Source organism: Tursiops truncatus, chromosome 11 (assembly GCF_011762595.2).
Source record: "Tursiops truncatus isolate mTurTru1 chromosome 11, mTurTru1.mat.Y, whole genome shotgun sequence".
NCBI classification, from domain to species: Eukaryota; Metazoa; Chordata; class Mammalia; order Artiodactyla; family Delphinidae; genus Tursiops; species Tursiops truncatus.
This window is the reverse complement of record NC_047044.1, coordinates 92,940,920-92,963,048: the sequence shown is the minus strand read 5'-3', so window position 1 is coordinate 92,963,048 and position 22,129 is coordinate 92,940,920. Positions and strand designations below refer to the sequence as shown.

At 43.5% G+C, this 22,129-nt stretch overlaps 2 protein-coding genes across 8 annotated transcripts in view; one reads left to right on the top strand and one right to left on the bottom strand.

The window, feature by feature from the left end:
- Positions 1-4,832: 4,832 nt before the first annotated feature.
- Positions 4,833-22,129, bottom strand: part of GPR19 (G protein-coupled receptor 19) — an 84,096-nt gene continuing 66,799 nt past the window's right edge. For both annotated transcript variants that reach the window (XR_012324524.1, XR_004529029.2), the window contains one exon: positions 4,833-12,038. The gene's annotated coding sequence lies outside the window, so the exon portion shown is untranslated. The remainder of the gene's footprint in view (positions 12,039-22,129) is intronic.
- Positions 19,020-22,129, top strand: part of CREBL2 (cAMP responsive element binding protein like 2) — a 56,849-nt gene continuing 53,739 nt past the window's right edge. For 4 of the 6 annotated variants that reach the window (XM_019937523.3, XM_019937534.3, XM_073789031.1 and 1 more), the window contains exon 1: positions 19,020-19,334. In XM_019937523.3, coding sequence (XP_019793082.2) covers positions 19,320-19,334 — 15 coding nt within the window. In that variant the 5' untranslated portion in view covers positions 19,020-19,319. The remainder of the gene's footprint in view (positions 19,335-22,129) is intronic. The other 2 variants (XM_019937552.3, XM_004325393.4) reach the window with 2 other exon arrangements.

The following is a 22,129-nucleotide window of genomic DNA, read 5'->3' as shown; positions in this document are numbered from 1 at the left end:
GGACAAACTCAACCACTACCTGGGAGGGACTTACCTGAGGCAGGAACCCGGCAGTCCTGGGATTTCAGTTCTTGCTTATTGCCCTTCAAACACTTCTGTTCTAGGGTCCTTCTAATGGGCTACACGAAGTTCACCTGCAAGCCTATATGCAACTCCTTCCCTGCTCAGTATATGACCTGGTCCTCAGTCAGGGGGCCTCCGTGAACCAGGGCCGGCTACAAGGATTCCTCCACTCTTGAAAGTAGCCAGGTGGGCTTTCTCCTCATTTTACAAGTGAGGAAACAAGGGCTCAGGATTATTGAGTGGCTCGCCCGAAGGCATACACCTGGGTAACTGCAGCACGAGAAGGAGATGCAGGTCTTTTGATCCACTCTCTAAATCTTTTAGCTAGACAAAGAGATCCCAGCTGAAATATTTGGAATTCTATTTTTATTAAAGCTTGCCTTTCCCCATGATTGTTCCCTTTTGCTGTCCTTGTCTCAAAAGATGTTTAAAGTGCTGGAAAATGCCAGATGAGGGGGTCCAGATGAGAATGGCAGCCACAGTGATGGAGGGGGCAAGCTCCCTGGTTGCCCACAAAACCATCACGGGCTTCCCGTTACACTGGACTCCATGCCCTCCCTCAGCCCAAAGGCAGGAGAGCCTAGTAAGGGGCCTGCGTCCTAGGGCTCTCTAGTCCTTTCCGTCATGGTCCCCTGTTGACCTTGATCTCTGCATCCCAAATCCTTGACTACAAATGTCACTAGACAGCCAGTCAGCTTGGGAGGGGCCCTCCAAGGCTATGGCAAGATAGAAGAATGACAGTACAGCTCATCATAAACATACTTATCAGGCAAACTTCAGGAAAAACTGGTTGCTCAAGCTTGCCACCTCAAGAGAAGTAGTCTTGTGCAAAGCCTGACCTGGTGCGGAACAGACAGACACAATTTTGCTCCTGTGTCACGTGCGCTTCAGGAGGTCTCCGTGGGGCACATCGGCACACAAAAAGATTTTCCCGCACTGGAGAGAATTCAGGCTAGAGAGTTAAGCAGAGAAATGAATTATCTGCTTTCATCAAGCCTATATATCTCGTCCGTGGTCATTTCCTGAAAATGCAGGAGTCCAAGTTTAGAACTGTAAAGTCAGAGAGTCATAGACTCATAAAATCTCAGAGCTGTATGGGACTCGGAAATCATCTCGTCCAGGCCCTGAATGTGCAGATGAGGAAGCTGAGGTTTCCCACGACTTGGATATTGTGCTTCTACTGCGCAGCCTGAGATCACACCCGTTTCTCCACAAGCCAAGAATTGCGCTGTTGAGTCCAGGGAGCTGGCAGATCACCTAAAACCCACGGTATCTTTCATATAAAGCGCTTCAGCTGGACTTTCCTCATCCCAGGTTTACTGTACAAATTTCCTAAACTTTTGTTCAGGCACTTACATTTTCCCTTTCTATGCCATTTTGCTAGTTTCAAAGCTCCATGTTCCATTCTATGATTTGGCTTTTGGTTCTGCCTTGAGCTCTGTAAGTGTGTTTGGGAAGGGGAAGCTCACGCGTTAGGACACACTTTGCCGTGTGCTTGCTAGTGCATATTTAACAGCTAAACTGTTCTAAATAAAACTCTATAAAAAGCATTTAATTTGGAATACCTCCACCCAGTTTTTCAGATCCTCGGGGAAGGTAGATGGCTTTTCTCCCTCGTTACAAGAAGGCGCTCTAGCGTGGGCCTGTCCTCCACAGGGCTTGTCTCCCGCTGGAAGCTGGCGAGCCTGAAGTAATGGGGTGAAAGGCCACCCTCTAAACCACAGAGTCGGGGAAGCTTCTTTATGTCTACTTTGATGGATCATCTTATAGTTTATCCTCCATTAGCCATGAAAGCTAGAGGGGTCAAGAAATGGAGGAGAGGGGAGGAAAGAAAGGAAGGCTTTCCTAATCTCTTTTGTACTCAAAAGGCTATCTGCTGTACGCAGAAGGAGAATTAACTTGAGTGAGATACTTATGATTACTTTATATACTGTAACTAGAAACCTAAGAATCGCCCCTGATTTCTTTCTCTCTTTCATCTCCCATATCTAATAATAAGAATTGCTAACATTTATCAGGCACTTTTTATGTGCCACATACTGTGCTTAGTACTTTATAAGCCTGACTGATTTAATCCTCACAACAAGTATCATGATTTTACAGATGAGAGGACTGACACTTCCAAGAGATTAAATTACTTGCTTGAACTTACATATCTAGGAGTGGTGGGGCCAGATTTGCACAGAGGTTATTGTGAGTCCAGAGCCCCAAAGCTTACCCAGTCAAGGTTCTCTGCGAGAACCGTCGGACCATGCGGTGGCTCTGACCCTTAGGAATCATGGAAGGGAGGGAGGGAGGGAGGAAAGGAAGGGAGGAAGGAAGGAAGGGAGGGAGGGAGGAAAAGAAGGGAGGAAGGAAGGAAGGAAGGGAGGGAGGAAAGGAAGGAAGGAAGGGAGGGAGGAAAGGAAGGAAGGAAGGGAGGGAGGAAAGGAAGGAAGGAAGGGAGGGAAGGAAGGGAGGGGGGAGGAAGGGAGGGAGGGAGGGAGGATAAAAGGAAGGAAGGGAGGAAAGGAAGGAAGGAAGGGAAGGAAGGAAGGGAGGGAGGGAGGAAAAAAGGAAGGAAGGAAGGGAGGGAGGGAGGGAGGATAAAAAGAAAGAAGGAAGGAAGGGAGGGAGGGAGGAAAAAAGGAAGGAAGGAAGGAGGGAAGGAGGAAGGGAGAGAGGGAGGGAGGAAAGGAAGGAAGGAAGGGAGGGAGGGAGGAAAGAAGGAAGGAAGGGAGGGAGGGAGGAAAGAAGGAAGGAAGGGAGGAAGGAAGGTAGGAAGGGAGGAAAGGAAGGAAGGAAGGAAGAGAGGAAGGGAGGGAGGGAGGGAGGAAGGGAGGAAGGAAGGGGAGAAGGTTGGTGGAGTGGAAGAATCTTAGACTGCAGTGCAATTCTAAGAAAGTCCAGCAAAGCTGATGGAATATCTTGGAGCTAAAGTTGTCCATCAGAGAAGTACCACATTTCCCAGGAATGGGCCTTTCTTAGCAACCAACACCCCCCACCAACCCTGCCACACACATTCAGTCATGAAGCAGCCTTTGGGAAACGTGACCTCAGTAAGAATCAGGGATGGATTTCAGAGCAGAGAAGCTGGGGTCATCAGTCAGTTGTGACCCATTCTGAGAGGTACCTTTTCATTGCTGCCACAATATATAACCAACTCTTTTAGCAAATCTGCTGATTTTGTCTTCAACAGCCTTCTCTACCTGCAGCCCTAGTTCAAGCCTCTGTCATCGTTCACCTAGACAATTCCAAAAGTACTTAAACTTATTTCTCTTCTTTCAGTCTCAATACCCTTAAAATGATTTCCTGCAACACTAGCAGGATGATCTTTCCAATATGTAAGTCCAACTATGTCATAATCCAGTTTAAGAAGCTAGATGGAGACGACCTTTGTCAAACTTAGAATAGAGGTATGATGATCCCATAGCATATACAGAGCAAGATTCTCACCAGCTTTCACCAATTAGGTTAAATTCAAATTGCCTTGTATTCTCTTTGGTAAGGTCATCACTATGATATTTATATATGGGGCTATCCCAGTTACCATATGTCATTCATCTACTTCAAAGCCCTGCAAACACTTATAAGACCCAAGCTTCTCATCATGGGACACCAGGACCCCCAGGACCTGGCTACTCCCTACTTCCCCAACATCACCCCTGCCACCTGTTACCTGGCATTGAATACTGTGAAAACACTGTACTAAATTATTTGTATCTATCTCCTGCTATGCTGTATCATCGCATCTCCATGCCTTTGTTTATACTCTTCCCTCTACCTGGAATGCTGCTTTCTCTTCTTCTCTCCCTTTTGTGTCTCTTTAATCTCATTTTAGATTTGGCTCAGCTGCCACCTCCTTGGGGAAACTTTCCATGACTCATACACAGCCCAACTCAAAGATCATTTAGTCCAATCTCTAGCCCAATGCAGGAAGTCTATCTAAGGCCTCCCAGTAGAAGGTCATCAAAGGAAGAGCCCATGTCTTCACAAGGTAACTGGCTCTGAACTTTTCTATGGTCACATAAACCAGTCAAAGCCCCTTATTATTCTATTTCATGAGGGAGTCTGTCAGTTCCTGTTTCCCGGGTTTTCTGTGAATGGTGGTTAAAATAGTACACCTGCAGCTTCAAGATGGAGAGTTAGAAGTTGGGAGCCTAACTGAGAAATTCTCTTGGCAGGTCCTGTAGAGGTGATGTCTAGCTTTGAACTTTCAGATCTTGTCAGGGAGAGGGGGTGGTAATGAAAATGATGATGGGGAAGAACAGAGCTTACCGACAAGCCAGTGGTCATTTCCTTCCTTATGGATTTAATTTCCAAACTTTCTGACTTTTCATTTTTAAACCCTCTACCTGTGACTCACAGAGGTTTCGAGAGACCTTCAGAATGCCTGTGGACTTCAAGGAGGAGGAGGCACAGATAGAGGGAAGATGTACCCTCTGGTAAACCACATATGGGTTAGAATTCAGCCACCGTGACGACAGTTACTAAGATTCCAAATGCATCCTTAACGCTTTGGGCAAATCTCTCTTTTTCCAAGACTGAAAAGTTACATCTCTAAATACATAGATGGGAGATACCTGGTATGGAGGAAAAGATAGTAAAGGCTGATTCTGGGATCCTGCTCTTATTGGGATTGTGGGAGAAGAGGTAGGATGAGCATGAACTTTCTTTACCTACACTCTAGCACAGGCCTAGTGTTTTCGGCTTTCAATAAGCTTTCCCTGTTTCTGTGCATTTTAAAGGGTTCAGTATAGTGACTGAGTAAACACTGGGAGATTGTCAAATAGTCCTTAGTCAAAAGTTTATTTGGGGGAAGCACAAGAAGGAATTATAATACATATGAACAAATCAGTAAAATAGATATGAATCAATGTTGTTCATACTGCAATGCTGGAAATGCAAACAATAAAATTATAGTGGCTATTGAGCCATTAAATCATCTTACCAGCCATTGTCACTGTATGCAGACAGAGCATACAATTACATTTTTTATTGGTAGTTGAGTATAGATCATCTGGAAATATAAGAATGAGAATAGAGGCAAAACATTCTCTGACATAAATCGTACCAATGTTTTCTTAGGTCAGTCTCCCAAGGCAATAGAAATAAAAACAAAAATAAACAAATGGTACCTAATCAAACATACAAGCATTTTCACAGCAAAGGAAACCATAAACAAAACAAAAAGACAACCTACAGAATGGGAGAAAATATTTGCCAATGATGTGACTGATAAAGGCTTAATTTCCAAAATACACAAACAGCACATACAACTCAACAACAAAGAAACAAACAGCCCAATTGAAAAATGGGCAGAAAACCTAAATAGACATTTCTCCAAAGAAGACAGATGGCCAAAAAGCACATGAAAGGATGCTCGATGTTGCTAATTATTAGAGAAATGCAAATCTAAACTACAATGAGGTACCACCTTACACCAGTCAGAATGACCAGCATTAAGAAGTCTTCAAACAACAAATGCTGGAGAGGGTGTGGAGAATAAGAAACCCTCTTACACTGTCAGTGGAAATGTCAATGGGTGCAGCAGCTGTGGAAAACAGTATGGAGGTTCCTCAAAAAACTAAAAGTAGAGTTGCTGTATGATCCAGCAATCCCACTCCTGGGCATATCCCCAGACAAAACTATAATTCAAAAAGATACATGCACCTCTATGTTCATAGCAGCACTATTTACAATAGCCAAGACATGGAAACAACCTAAATGTCCATCAACAGATGAATGGATAAAGAAGATGTGGTACATATATACAATGGAATATTACTCAGCCATCAAAAATAATGAAATAATGCCATTTGCAGCAACATGGATGGACCTAGAGATTATCATACTAAGCAAAGTAAGTCAGAAAGAGAAAGACAAATACAATATGATATCACTTATATGTGGAATCTAAAATACTATACAGGGGCTTCTCTGGCAGTGCAGTGGTTGGGACTTTGCCTTCCAATGCAGGGGGTACAGGTTCAATCCCTGGTTGGGGAGATGGGATCCCACATGCCTCGTGGCCAAGGAACCAAAAAACATAGAACAGAAGCAATGTTATAACAAGTTCAGTAAAGACTTTAAAATGGTCCATATCAAAAAAAAATCTTTAAAAATAAATAAATAAATAAATATGATACAAATCAACATATCTACAAAACAAAAACAGACTCACAGATAATAGAGGACAGACGTGTTTGCCAAGGGGGAGGTGGGGAGGGGAGGTAAGAATTGGGAGTTTGGGATTAGCAGAGGCAAACTATTATATATAGGATGGATAAACAACAAGGTCCTACTGTACAGAGAACTATATTCAATGTCCTGTGACAAGCCGTAATGGAAAAGAATTTGAAAAAGATTGTATATATATGTATGTGTATAACTGAGTCCCTCTGTTATACAGAAGAAATTAACACAACATTGTAAATCAACTATACTTCAATAAAGTTGTTTAAAAAAGAATGAGAGTAGAGTGATGAAGGGAAATTAGTGCTATTAGTTTTAAAATTCTTTTATTCTATTTTTAAAAAGATTTTGTTATTCTAGAGCAGCTTTAGGTTTATAACTTGAAAGGGAGGTACAGAGATTTCCTATATATCCCTGCGTCCACCCATGCATAGCCTCCACCATTATCAACATTGCTCATTGGAACGGTTCTTTTTTTAACCAGGGGTGAACCTACATTGACACATCATAATCACTCAACATCCACACTTTTACCATGGGGTTCACCTTTACATAAGTTTGGAAAATGTATAATGACATATATCCATCATTATAATATCACGTAGAGTATTTCCACTGCCTTAAAGCCAATAGATTAAATTTTTTTTTAATTTATTTTTTATATATTTATTTTTGGCTGTGTTGGGTCTTTGTTGCTGCGCGTGGGCTTTCTCTAGTTGCGGCGAGCGGGGGCTACTCTTCGTTGCCGTGCACAGGCTTCCCATTACGGTGGCTTCTCTTGTTGCAGAGCACGGCCTCTAGGTGCACGGGCTTCAGTAGTTGTGGCTCACGGACTTAGTTGCTCCACAGCATGTGGGATCTTCCCAGACCAGGGCTCGAACCCAAGTCCCCTACATTGGCAGGCAGATTCTTAACCACTGCACCACCAGGGAAGCCCAAAGCCAATAGATTTTTAAAAATACATTCTAAAGGCACACTAATTAATAGTATAGTGCTGAAATAGGCAGATCAGTGGGGAAAGGTAGGCAGTCCAGATATGGACCCAAGTGCAAACAAAGTAAGTTTATGATAAAAAGGAGCATTCCAAATCAGTAGGAAAAATATTCAGTAAACAGTGTTGGGATAAATGTTTAGTCTTTTAGAAAAAAAAAATAAAAGCAGAGCTCTATTTTTCTCTGCACATCAAAAATAAATCCAAGGTGGACAAAAGACTTAAATACAAAAATGAAATTATAAAAGTACTGGGATAAAACAATGAATCTTTGTATAATCTAGTCATGGAGAAAGCTTTTCCTAAGTATGACAGAATCCAGAAGTCATAAAGAAAAGATGAATACATATGACTACTGAAAAATGGAATTTTCTGAATAAAAAATACAATCAACAAAGTCACAGACAACAATCTGGGCAAAAAATGTTAACATATATGATAAGAGCACTAATTCCTTTAATATATATGGAGCTTTCAGAAATCTATAAGAAAAAAAACCAACCACCTATAAAAGAATGAGCAAAGAATATGAACTGGTAGTTCAGAAAACAAAAAAAGGAAATCCCCACCACATATGCAAAGAATACCCCATCCCACTGCTAATTCAATAAGTGCAAATAAATATCAACCAGATACAATTTTTAACATACCAAGCTTTAAAAGCTTGGTAACAAACCATGCTGTCTGGCAACTAGGGAAACATACACTACTGGTGGAAGTACATATTTTGTAACTCTTTTGGAGGAAAGCTTGGCAGTATCTGCCAAAATTCAAGGGTGTATGTACTTCATCCAGAGGTTCTCCTTCTAGGAATCTGTCCTATAGATAAAGTTACACAAGAACCGCAAGATGTATAACCAAAGTTGTGTGAATATTTCTGCATTGTTTAGCTAGTCAAAATAAAAAGTAAAGCAAATAGTAGATTCTGAAAGAAAGGAAAGAAAAACAACAGTGAAGGAGAGTGTTACATATACAATGATATGGAATAATATCCAGTACATATTTTTAATTGAAAAAAATGTACAACAGTGTGTGTAATTTATTTTTTATTGTTTTTTTAATAATTAAAAAAATTATTTTATTTATTTATTTTTGGCTGTGTTGGGTCTTCGTTGCTGCACGCGGGCTTTCTCTAGTTGCAGCGAGTGGGGCCTACTCTTTGCTGCGGTGCGCGGGCATCTCATTGCGGTGGCTTCTCGTTGCGGAGCACAGGCTCTAGGCCTGCGGGCTTCAGTAGTTGTGGCTTGCAGGCTTCAGTAGTTGTGGCTCGCAGGCTCTAGAGCGCAGGCTCAGTATTTGTGGCGCATGGGCTCTAGAGCGCAGGCTCAGTAGTTGCGTCGCTGGGGCTTAGTTGCTCCTCCACAGCATGCGGGATCTTCCTGGACCAGGGCTCGAACCTGTGTCCCCTGCATTGGCAGGCGGATTCTTAACCACTGCACTACCAGGGAAGCCCCAGTGTGTGTAATTTAATACCATCTGTGTAAAAATGAGAGGGCGATACCCACACTCCTTGTGGTGTGTCCAACATTTCTGGAAGGTTATACAGTGGTTAACTCTGGAGAGTGAGTCCAGAGGTTTTACTTTGTACCTTATGAGCCTCTTTGCTGTTGGAATGTTTTACCATGGGCACATATTACTTCTGAAATAAAATGTACTGTTTTTTTTGTTGTTGTTACTTTTACAAATCAAAAAGAGAAATTCTATCTGTTTAAGGAAAGTTTCTGTAGACAACATTGAGGGTTTTTCCCCACCTCTCTTAAATAACATATTTATTCAATTTTATTGAATAAATGGAAGATTCTAAATTCAGTCTCTTTGTCTAACATTCACTTCACCTGCCCATCCATCTCTCCTTGGTGATATTTGTTACAGGCATGGCGTGGGGAAAGTGAAGGGCACTGAGAAATTGTAGTCTGTCACCTTGCAAAAGGGACATAGTTCAAGAAAGTTGAAAGTAAAAGCTCACTCCAGAGTTCCACGTCTCACTAACATTTTGAAAATGTTCTTTCCCAGAGATGTCACAATTGGTTGAATGAAAATTCTGGGTGATGGAGGGATTAAGATAATTTCTGGAATATGTATTGGGCACTGTCATGCAGCAGCAATGCACCCCCATGGAGACATCCCAACCATTCTTCTGTCACTTGTTGCTTGTGGGTGATAGAAAGAGCCTGGAGGGAAAGGGAGCCCAGAGGTGTGGCCGGTACCACCTGCCGGTACCACCGACATCTAAGCAAGGGTCAGAGACTGTGTCAGAAACTATATCAGTCATCAGGTATTAGTAAGAGCATACTAGACGCCAGGCCCTTAGACTACAATGGTAAATCCCACATACCATACCATTGTATAGCATACGTATATTACACGCATGACATAATATAATAAAACATTACAAGATAAAGGAAGTTATTGAGGAGCTGCCAACTGCATGTGAAAGAGCCAAGTTCCCCCAGATTTAATTGTTACTCTCCTGCTTAAACTCTCAGTGGCTCCCAAGTAGCTTCAAATTAAGTCCCCGTTTGAATTCAGTGCACTTCATCGTCTAGCTCCTGTGTATGTCTTTGGCCTTAGCTCTTGACGCTGCTCCTCCCATCTCCTGAGATGCCTGTGTTACACCCAAACCAAATTATTTGTGGTTTCCCATTGTAATTTCACACCAGGCTGCCTTTGAAAACATTTCTTTTCTTGCCTGCTTGAAAAACTTGTGCTCATCCCTTGAGACCTGGCGCAGAAATAAGCCCTTCAGGAAAGATTTCCCCTAGATCCCCTCTGTATTTTATGTGTAGCTTTACTATCACACTTTACACACTATCCTGCGCATACTTAGAGAGGTACGCCCGAGAATCCCCCATCAGTGTGTAAGCTCCCTGAGAGCAGAGACCCTGCCTCGCGAATCTTGGTGTGTCTAGCATACAGCCCAATGCCTGGGGAGAAGGAGCTGCTCAAGGTGTTTTATGAATGAATGGATGGACCAAAAAGTGAATCAGTCATCCTCCAGCCGAAGGATTTCTTTGTAGTACAACATTTCTTAATATTGAGACAAATCTGGTAAAACTTGCATCTCTCTTGGGTTCTATCTCCTCGCTACTTCAGTCCCAGGGCAACAGGCTCTCCCCAAGGCACTCTAGTGAGGTTCCTGTAGCAATTACGAGAGAATCAACTGTACTGCCAGTGCAGTTTTGCGTAGGGAAAGATTCACTTCACGGCGCACCAAGTCACCGATTAGGTATCATTTAAATCTTGACCGCGTACTTGTAAGCCTGATGCCTGAGTTCTTCTTCCTTCCCATAGCTAGCCTCTCTCCGAACAAGCTGAGATAACAACCTGCTTTCTTTGGCAAATCGATTAATGCGGACATTACTCAATAGGCCCGGTTGTATGACATGTCCAATAACATTGCCATTTTGTTTATGGGGTGTTGGGTAAAAATACCCAGGAATTTACTACCAGTAGAGTGACCACCTGTTTGCTGGAGACATTAAAGAGGGAAATCTGGGGAGGCAGCCCCCCCCCCGAGGGATTCCATCACCAGCCTCCACTCCCACAAGAAACTGCCTCTTCTGAGCTTGGCAATAACACCTATGGAAACAAGAGAACAGCAGTGCGGGTACCTTAGCACTTCGCTTAGCTGGAAGGAGGGCAGAGCTGGAGAGGGTGTCAAGCAGTGCTTCAGAGGCGACGAGAGAAGTGCATCTTGATTTAGGAGTAGAGACAAGGGAGAAAAGGAGCACGCATGAGAGAAGGCATGGGAAGTGAGGAGGAAACACAACTGTAGGGCAGGAAACCGGGCAAGTGCAGCCAGGACCACTCCCCCCTCACCTCTGGGACCCTGTGGGGGACATGGGAGGCTAGGGGAAGGGGAGGTGTGATCCTGTCTGGAAGCTGTGATGAGAAGGAAGGGAGCTGGCCTCTACTTCAGCCTCACCTGCAGCAGCCAGAACAGAGCTGATCAAGACACACTCCGTGCTGAGTGGCAAAGGAGGCTATCAAAGCGAAACACGGCAGAAGGCCTGAAGTTCTCTAAGACCAAACAAACTGGAGAAAATCCTCCAGGTTTAGGGAAAGGATAACCGCCTCCCAGGACTTGCTGTCTGAAAACACAAAACATCAAGAAGAACAGAGCACAAGGCAAGAACCGTGTGAAAAAAAGGGAAAGGGTGAGGCACAGAGGAGAGGGTCAGAGAGTCCACGGTGATGTCAGAGGTGCCAGACACTGAGGCAAAAGTGACATTTCTTGCACAACCTCTAATGACGTGCGCATCAGCCAGTGCAAGGCCATCCTGAACTGGCCATGGTACCATGCGAGATGCTTGTCTGAGGCAGGCAGCATCACTTAAGACAAAATGACTTTCTTTTCTGATTTAGAAAAACATCTAGAGACTAGAGCTGAAATGTAAAGTGAATCCGTAAAATTCGAAATGACATGTATGTACTCCTGGTAGAAAGCGGAAGGAGAGGATTGCTACTAGTGTTTTGAATCTCATAATCGTGAGAGCAGCAGGTGTGTCGGGAGAGGTGCAGCAACAAACTAGACTCTTACATGCCTACACTGAACTCTAAAATGAGCCCTGTAACAAAATCAGCTAGTCGTATAAACTCTCAGTTCTGATAATACGGTTTATCTTGTTAGGGAGACAAAGTGGCTGTTTAAAGATCTGACTTAAAGGGAAAAAATGAAAGGCACAAAGAGCTTAGTAATTGCATGGAAAATATGTATATGCTTATACAAAGTTCCTACAGATCGCTGTGGTTAATCCATCCCCTGAAGTTTCTAGTAGAAGGCCCCAGAAAATGCTGGGCAGCAAAAAGTCTGGAACAGAAATGAAAAGAGAATAATTCTTTTAGTCAGATTAAAACACAGACACGCAGAACCGTGGTTGCTCCACACACATCCACACCCAGGGGAGATGGTACTGAGGCATTTCTGTGACTGTCCCTGGAAAGAGAGGTGATGGTGTCAGAAACCACTCAGAAAAGTCCACTGCAAAACTTGACAGGGCTCAGGCGTGGGGAAAGACCTTTTTAAAACAGTACTTTTCATCTGGATATGTGACAGCTGACAAATAGCACGGTGTGACTCTCTGAAGACCAGAAACCGTGAGGGCACAATCACCATGGCTTGTTTACAAGGATCAAAGGATGTCCTGTGAAACTTGTTTGAGATACATTTATAATACATATTTTTAAAGAACTATTTCATATAGCAAGCAGAAAAAAAATCTTTAATGACTTGGACACATTTATGAATGACAGAGACAGAAATGGCTGTTCAGCAGAATGATGCTATCTAACTTTTAAGGACAATCATGCCGTCTGTCAAAGGACTGCTGTTGGTGACAAAAATACCCTTAGCACAATCGGTCAAATTCCATGTGGCAATCCTTTAATTCCTACGTGATAAATTTCATGCAAACATTTTTGGAAACTGAGTGGTATTACTACTACTAATATTATATTTTATCTCACAAAATATGAGGTGCTATACCATTCAAGTACCATTGTATTGACCAAAGAAGACTGACATTAACCATATTCAGGCTTAAATGTTTTTGGAAACAATTCTAATGTATAAGTAAAATGGTTTAAAGATGTATCTGGAATGGAAGGCTTCTTATGCAGATGAGGAAGCCTTTAAGGGAATTGAAAATATGCTGTAAAAGTTCTTGAATATGTAAACGAGTCAAAAAATAAATCAAGATATGTGATACCAAATAGAAATATCAGAATACCCATAATATTAAAAGTAATGCCAGAAAGAGTCAAAGGTGTTTACATCTAGCAGTAGATAACACCTAGAGACAGGAAATATTAACACTTAAATTCTCATAAATATTCTTTGGAGCTTTTTGAAAACATCTTGACGGTCGTAAGTAAGTCTGATAGAGTCCCAATAGTAAATTTTAGGTTGCATTTTTTTTCTTAGAAATGGAGAATATTGAAGCAAAATTTGGAGGACTTAAGGCTATTCATAAAATAAGAAATAGGTCCCCTGCTGCTCTCCTGAAGTCACAGGTACCAAAACCATGCTTTCTCCTGCATAACCCAGGATTCCAGTCTTCTGTTCCTTAACAATGTAGGATCTGGAAGATGAGCCCTGTCAGATTTCTATTCAGCAAACAACTCTGAGTTTACCAAAACTTAACTGGAAAACACCTCAAAAGTGAACTTTGATGAAAGGAAGCTTGTTTTTGAAAAAAAAAATGTTCCTAAGCAAACATGCAGGCTGAGTTTTTTTTTACTTCCTCCATCACAAGTGCCATGGTAAGTTTAAGCTTCTTCGGGTCTGAGTCAGCAGAATAAATGTGCCTGTCTTACGTGTGTCTGCTGGGTAAACCCTCAGGAGAATCGTGAAAGACGGTACCTGGTCACTTGCTGGTTCTTCATCTGTCTCCTATCTCCCCTGCCCTAACCTTCATGGGCATCCACTGTTTACTGGGCTGCTCTTTAAATGCTCAAAGCTCCAGCACAGCAATTAGATCTACACAGATCTCTCCCCTTCTTAGAACACCTGTCCTTCAAACCCATATGTGTATTCCTCTTTTCTCCCAAACCTAAACCTAATCGTCAGGTAGCAAATACCAGGAGAAAAAAAAAAAAGAAGCACATTCATACTAAAGTGTAAATGACTAATAGTGATGCTTAGCAAGCCATCTCTTATAAAGGGTGGTTTAGTTTTAAACAGTTGCTTATTGGCCAAATAATTTCCCATTTTTTTACTTAAGCAAGGGCACACTTCATTCTTTCCTACAGTGTGAGGTACATAAGGCTTAGTATTTTCAGTAGAAATGGTAGTTGGGAGGATACTGAGAAAAGCTGTTGCTGAGTTGGAGGTGACACTTTCAGTACATTGGTGAAGGGGAAGAGGTAAGGGAAAGTTTGAACGTGGAAGGTTTTGGTTCCTTGAGCTTCATTTTCTCTTCCTTATTTTTATGCTGATCAGATCTTTTTTCATTCCTCGGCAACAGACTGTTTCAGTCCTTTGTGGCATCATTTATTTCTTTTGCTCCTGCTGACAAGCTGGAGGCTGAATTATGTGCTCATTCTGAAAATGTTCCTTTAGGCTCTTGCTTCTGAACTTTCTAGCCAATGCAGAGTAAATAGGTACTGTGCTGTATGCAAATGTAGGCATATTTGTCCGTGTAGGCAAAGGAGGGGGGAGCATTTTGCAAAATGCCTTTAGAACAGAACCAAACTTTTGAAATGGAATATTTTATAGCCTCATGACAATAAGCTAAACTTTTCGGAAACAAAAAGGACAGAGAAATACTTATCTATAAAGTACGTTGGAAAAAACACACACAAAAAACAAAACAGGACTAAAACTTCAACAGTGAGTTCACCTCAAGCATTTCATGAATTTCACATGACCCACCCACTTTTTCTCTGTACCTCTGAAGATTACCATATCAGCGGCAATAATACTCTGTTGTTCTAGTGCCAGATTTACATATCAATGTAGCCATGGCATTCCTGAATGTAGAATATTGTACTGTTCCCCTTGTTTGTGGTTTCTAAATAAGGTTAATTTTTGTTCCCTTACCCTCCTCTCTTAATCTTATGCCACCCCCTACCTCTCTTCAATCAGTGGTTTGTTTTTTTTCTTTGAATAGTTTTCCTCCTTCTCTTTCCCCGTCTCTGTGTCATAATCGGGACCATCCACAGATTCACTGTACAACCATGCTGCGTTTTAAAAATCTTTATCACTCAGCCACAGATGATCAACTCTTTCAGAAGACAGGCCAGGGACAGAGAAGTAACGACGGGTCACTTCTGGGGTGACTCTGGGATACCTTCTTCCCCAAATGTATGGTGTGTGTTAAGGTGGGTCAGAAGTTACCGTGGTCAATTTCACGGCCACCTTTGTTTCTTTCTTGGAAGGTTTTGTTGTTCATTATTGCTATTTCTAGATTGGAGATGAGTCTAGCACAAATCTGCACGGCAGAATTGAATCAACCAATTTTCATTTCCATTGAACGTTTGGGAAGGGCTGGATAATTTTTAAATTCTTAGACTCTTATGTGTCAAACTTAATGGAAAGCCAGCTGGAGCCTAACAAGCTATTTTAATGAGCTTCCTTTCTCTCTGATGTTCCCCAGGGGCTAGTGCCAAGCAGACCCATGTGGCCCAGGGAGTAACATGATCATCTTGGCTCTGTTTAGACACCTGTGCTCTTTTAGCCAAGCAGTAAGGGGAGCAGGAGAAAGAGAGAGATGAGGGCATGGAAGGCATGCAGATCAAGAAGGAGTGGGTGTGTGCCATGCTGTTTAGGAATTCACTACAAGAAACTCCACAGCAACAGCAGAGACCTGACGCATCACAGGCCAACAGTGCCTCTATGTGGGGTGTCTGAGAGCACATGAAATGTGTTTGTGTGTGCTGGGGAGGAAAGGTGGGGAGGGGAGGGAGGAGAAAATTATATGCATTTTTCAAAGGAACTGAATGATTCGGAGGTTCCTTTCGAGAAGGCAATATAGGAAGAAAAGATGAAAACCATGTATACAAAATATGTCCAGGACCCTGAGATTATATTCTTCATCTAAGCTTCCTCCCACTCCTTAAAAAAAAAAAATTGCTGTGTTCACTTTTCCTTTGCCATGAATCAGCCTGATGCTTGGCTCTCCCTACCCACTCTGAACAACTTAGCACATAGATATTAAACTTGGTCTGTATCGTTTAGTGATTGTTCTTAGTCTCCTGTATGTGTGAATTTCTCCTTCCTGGATTATAGGCTCCTTGAGGATTTAAATTTACAGAAGCAAATACTTTTCTTCTGTTCTTCCTCACCCCTTTGTTACCAATCCTGGGTACTTCTCAGCAAATATTTAACATATGACTATATAATACTTCTTCATAAGATTTTCTTCCCTTTACCAAGTCTTATTTTATGATGTGATTGGTTTTTTTTTGTTTGTTTTTTGTGTTTTTTTTGTGGTACGTGGGCCTCTCACTGTTGTGGTCTCTCCCATTGCGGAGCACAGGGTCCGGACGCACAGGCTCAGCGGCCATGGCTCACGGGCCCAGCCGCTACGCGGCATGTGGGATCTTCCCAGACCGGGGCACGAACCCGTGTCCCCTGCATCGGCAGGTGGACTCTCAACCACTGCGCCACCAGGGAAGCCCGATTGTTTGTTTTTATAAATTAAATTTTTAGTAAATAATTTAAAGTATTTCCACACTTTCTAAAGTGAGGATGTTTATAGTTTCTCAATGTACAGAAATACGAAGAAAACAATACACCGTACTCTCCACCACAATATTTCACATATTTGCTTCATCTCTTTAAAAGTTAAATCTAGGACTTCCCTGGTGGCGCAGTGGTTGAGAGTCTGCCTGCCAATGCAGGGGACACAGGTTCGAGCCCTGGTCTGGGAGGATCCCACACGCCGCAGAGCAACTAAGCCCGTGTGCCACAACTACTGAGCCTGCGCGTCTGCAGCCTGTGCTCCGCAACAAGAGGCCGCGATAGTGAGAGGCCTGCGCACCGCGATGAAGAGTGGCCCCCGCTCGCCACAACTAGAGAAAGCCCACGCACAGAAACGAAGACCCAGCACAGCCAAAAATAAATATAAAAATAAATAAATAAATAAAAATGTTACCATTCTTTAAAAAAAAAGTTAAATCTACAGCTAACCACCGCAAGACCCTCTCCATCCCATTTCTCTCTCTCCCTCCCTAGAGAAAACCACTCTCCTGAAGTTGGTGTACATATTACTTCCCTAGCACGTGTTTAAATTTCCATCACCTGGTTCAAAACGTCTTAGTCCTCCTTCCTGAGGGCCCGGCGCACTTTTGTCAGCAGGGATGCAGACAGAGTGACAGAGGACTAACCCCGGGGGAAAGGCAGTTCCACGCCGAAAAAGAGGGCTTAGCAGTGGCAAGGGCATAGCTGGGGAGGAGGACTGAGGCCTTACTGGGCACGGAAAAGGGGTATTAGGTGAGGAAAGAGGAGAAGAACCTGCAAGGAGCACAGGCTTTGCTCCCCTGAGCATCAGAGAGGATGCGGCTAGACGTCTTTGAGACTGCGTGGAATGCGGTTTGGAGGTTACAGATGCCCCCCCACCCTGGCTGGGCCGAAAGTTGCAACCCCACATGATGACCTGGTTAGGCGGCATTTACTTCTGAGGGACTGACCTGCTTTAGTTCCTCTGAAGCGTTGTACATATCGGACAGAGACAATTCTGCTTTTCTATTATTACTCTTCCTCAATTTGGAGTTGTCAGATAAAATAGAAGACGCATAGTTAAATCTGACTTTCAGATAAGCAATGAATGCTTTTTTTAGTAAAAGTGTGTCTCAAGTATTGTATGGGACATACTTATACTAAAAAGGTACTTGTTTATCTGAAATTCAAATGTGAGTGTCCTGTATATTTATTTATTTATTTGCTGTACGCGGGCCTCTCACTGTTGTGGTCTCTCCCGTTGCGGAGCACAGGCTCCGGACACGGCTCATGGGCCCAGCCGCTTCGCAGCATGTGGGATCTTCCCAGACCGGGGAACGAACCCGTGTCCCCTGCATCGGCAGGTGGACTCTCAACCACTGCGCCACCAGGGAAGCCCCTGTATATTTATTGCTAAATCTGGGAACTCTACCTCATTTGAACTTTGGAAGGGTTTAGCAAACCACTGTAGGAGTCTGAAAAGGAGTGAGTCAAAGGGGCTCTCCAGAATAACATTAATAAAGACAATCTCTGTCAAATTCTCAATGGCCTAACACAGGCCAAAACAACAAGCTCACTGACTTTACTAAATCAGGAGGATGCCAAGACATTCTTTGTTACTTACTATTGAGATGTAATTCTCATACCATAATATTCACTCATTTAAAGTATACAATTCAGTGGGTTTTAGTATATTCAGAGTTGTGCAGCCATCCCTAAATCAATTTTAAAACAGCTTCATCACCTCAAAAGAAACCCAGTACCTATTAAAAACCACTCCCCATTCCTGGCCCCCCTCCCTCCCTGCTGTTCCCCAACCCTAGCCCCCTACATCCACTCACCAGCTTTTTGTTTCTTTAAATGTACCTATTCCGGACATTTCATTATAAGTGGAATCCGCGATATGCGGCCTTCTGGATATGGCTTCTTTCACTGTGTGTTTTCAAGGCTCATTCTCGCGCATCCACATTGCAGCATGTATCGGTACCTCATACCTTTTCATTGAGGAATAATACTCCTTTGAATATAAATACCACAATTGGCCAGCCATTCATCCACTGTTGAACACTTGGGTTGTTTCCACTTTTTGACTACTAAGAATAACGCCTTTAGGACAGAACGTTACTGCACGAGTTTTCGTGGGGACACACGGTGTCATTTCCGGTGGGATTGCGGCCATATGGTAACTCTATGTCTAATATCGGAACTGTCAAATGGTTTCCAGAAGGAGCTGCACCATTGTGCATTCTTAGGTTTTTTGTTTGTTTTGTTTGGGGGGGGTGAATTTTTAAAATAAACAGGGTTTTCTCGGTGTCTATGAGGAGGGCCTGCTCCCAGGGCCCCTCCTTCAGGTCCGCCTCTGCGGGGCTCCTAGGGTCCCCTCCCTACGCCCGGACCGCTGGAACCCAGGGACCAAAACATTGTGGGAAACGTAGTTTCGGCCCCTCCTGCGTAGCGCTCGCCGGCAGGAAAACGGACGCCTTTCTTGAGGCTCTGTGGACATCGTAGTTTCCTTTTTGGTTCGCCGCGCAGAGACCGCGGTAACGAAAGCTACAATCCCCAGAATGCCGCGGTGCTACGGCAGCCGAAGCGGCCAATCCGCGCGCCGCGCTGCCGCCCTCTCTCCGGTCCGGGCCTCTCTCCAGGGCGTCTGTAAACACAGCCAGAGCCTGTCATGGAGGGGGAGGAGGAGGCAGCCGCGGCGAAGGGAGGCGTTCTGCGCCGCCTCCAGGGTCCGCTCTGCCATCCCTGAACTGGTCCCTCGTCCCCGTGACTGTGGCATCAGGGAAGCGAACTGTTAGGCGAGAGGAGGAGGCAGTCAGAACCTTATCCCGTTCTTTCCCCGGGGCTGGGGCCGGGCCGGGCCAGGCCGGCTGAGCCGGGGGAGGGCCGGGGGAGGGAGCGCCCGGCCGGGCTGGCCTGTCTGCCGAGATGGATGACAGCAAGGTAAGTCCCGGGGTTTGCACGCGCAGCTGCTGCAGCCGCCGCCTGCTTGTCGCTAAGTGCCCGCCGCTGAGCCTCAGCCCCGTAACCCACGCAGCACCCAAGAGACACCGGCCTTAGACATCTCTGCGCCTCCAGCTATGACCCCAGCTACCCAGACAGGAATTGAGGGAACAGCGGGCTGCGTTCTTCCAGCAAGGGCCCACTCCTCTGGAAAATCACACCCAGGGCAAGCCTGTTGGTCAGCTTTTCCAGGTAGTGTAAACCCTAGTCCTCCCGAGATAAGTGAAGAAACTACTGTGCTTTTTCTTTTGGCCTTCCTTTGCCCCCACCCAGCGTTTCTCCATGTTGGAGACCTTAACTAGGGCACCCTGAACCGGCCCTGTTCCCCTTGACGGTCCCCCTTTCTTCTCCCAGGCTCCCTTACTCAATGCCCCATTCATATAATCGGTTCACTCCCCCTCTGAGCTGTTCTGCTAAGCTCCTGTTGCTATTCGTCCAGCGTCTGGAATCTAACCTCCTCTAGAAAGCCTTCTCCAAGAAAAGGAATGAATTCCTTCTTGTTAATCTATCTTAATATTCCATCCCCATCCCCCTTTCCCTATCCAGATCACTTATCCCTATGATGATAAGATGACCGACAGTATTCATTATTGGTTAATTCATATAGTTTATGTATAACCTTTGTCTATCCGCGTTAGTGTTGTCTAGTTATATGTCATGAAGATAGTGATAGTCAGTTTATTCATCATCAGCTTATCGATGTTTTAGAGTGTTTAGGAAGTTGGACTTTTTTTTTTTAAGGAATCAGACTCTAGAGTTTGCCAGTTTTCAAAATAGACACTCTTCCCTATGCTTTCCACACTCTCTGGCATGCCGCTTGTGATAGCTTTTTCCTTCATTTGGGTACCCTTTCCCCCTCCATCTAACCAGTAACATTTTGCTGCTATCAAGTTTTTGTTTCACCTATCCTCAGAGAGATTGAAAAAATTTCCATCTTCTCTGTGCTGCTTCTGTTATTCTACCTTATCTCCTCTTCCTGTTCCTGCAGAAGGCTCCGAGAGAAATGCAAGCAGGGAAAGCCCAAGGCAGTACTCTGGAATCAGGACTCACTAGAGGAAGCTTATTTGTGAAGTAGCAAACCCCTCCTAATAGGAAGTGGTATTTCCCAGACAGAAAGGAGGAGTTCTGAAAGTTTTCCAGAAAAATCAGAAGAGAATTTTCCATAACAACCTTTGCTAGCTTGATCTTTCAGTGTTAATTTTGAAATTAAGTCCAAATACTGTATCCACTATCTTTCCTAGATATGGCTGGGAAAGGATGCTAAAGCAACATATTCTTTTATGTCCTCGGTTTGAGACTCTCACAGTATATTCTACATAATTTTCAGTTGTTTCTTTTTTGAACCTTTGAAACATGTAATAACTTTCTCAGAGTCTTCAGTAATCTCAAATAAATTCAAGAAAAATACATAGGATTTTGAGTTATCTTATCTACCTATAAAATAACATAGGACTTATTTCTAGAAACAGGCAAGCTCTAGTGGAAGGTATAAAGTGTTACGGTTTTGCCTAAAGAGTTAAGTTAATTTTGGGGGCTAGGCTTTTCATAACTTCTTAGAATGTTCATAGCTAAGCAAAACGAATTCAGTACTCATTCTTTATTAATTCATTGTATTGTGACGGTATTTAAAAACCAGCAGTTTCTTCAATCTTTAATGATTACGGAAAAGAAAAACCACTTCAGATGTCTCTGGATGGATAGTGCCTCTGTGAATACACTACTTTCACTTTGAATACATGTCGTAGCTGTGGTTGAGTAATATTTAAATGCCACGTACAGCAAGACTGGACTGCTCTTTCAGCAGTCAGGCGGTATGAAACAGTCTTTTAAAAAGGCTCCTAGGCCTGCCTTTCCCTGTGCTCTAGTTGTTACAGTCCTGCAAAATTGTATTCTCCTAGTAGATACCTACATACTCACACACAAAACACACTTTTCCCTCACATTATGTATGGGTGATGGAGTCTCAGGTTCCATTTTCCCCTGTATAAGGGGATACTTGAGGCTTGAAAGTATATGGTGGTTGTGCTGGTGAGAGCATAAAAGATGACAAACTGGCTGACAGCAAGGCCAGGGCAACAGGAAGAGGACAAAGTGGGCAGGTGCAGCAGTTACAGAGAGGCAGTATTTGAATGAGCAGGTCAGGAAACATGATGATGATGTGATGAATCCCTTTATAAAGATTCTGTATTTTGAGTTGTTTTCATCAGTGGTGGTGAATGAGTTTGCCAAGAGCTTTCCACCTTCTGCCATCTAGTTTCCTGGAGTCAGGGCAGGACAGTTTTGAATGGGAGTGCAGCTTTGCCTTCCAGGTAGGTAGCAATGTGCCTGTTATGTTACATCATAGAGTACTGGTTAATAGTGATTGAATTGAATTGGAACAGAGTGGCATTAAGGAGACTGCCCTAGATGTACCTGGGCTTTATTAATCAGTTTGCTCTATTGAGCCAGCCAGCCAGAGTATACAGACTACAGCTAAGGGGAAAAATAACGCAAGAGACAGACTGGGCTTGGGGAAGTGCTAAGTAGCAGATCTCAAATTCTGATTGAATAGATTTCTACTTAGGCTAGTTGGGAAGCCAAAAATGTTGGCTAAGTTATTTAACCTTTTTGAGCTTCCATTCTGTCTGTTAGATGGTCAGTACCTTCTTCCCAGGCTTTGCTGAGGATTAGAGATAATGCATATGAAGCATCGAATAGAGTCTAACACGTGACAGGCACTCAGAAAATATTATCCT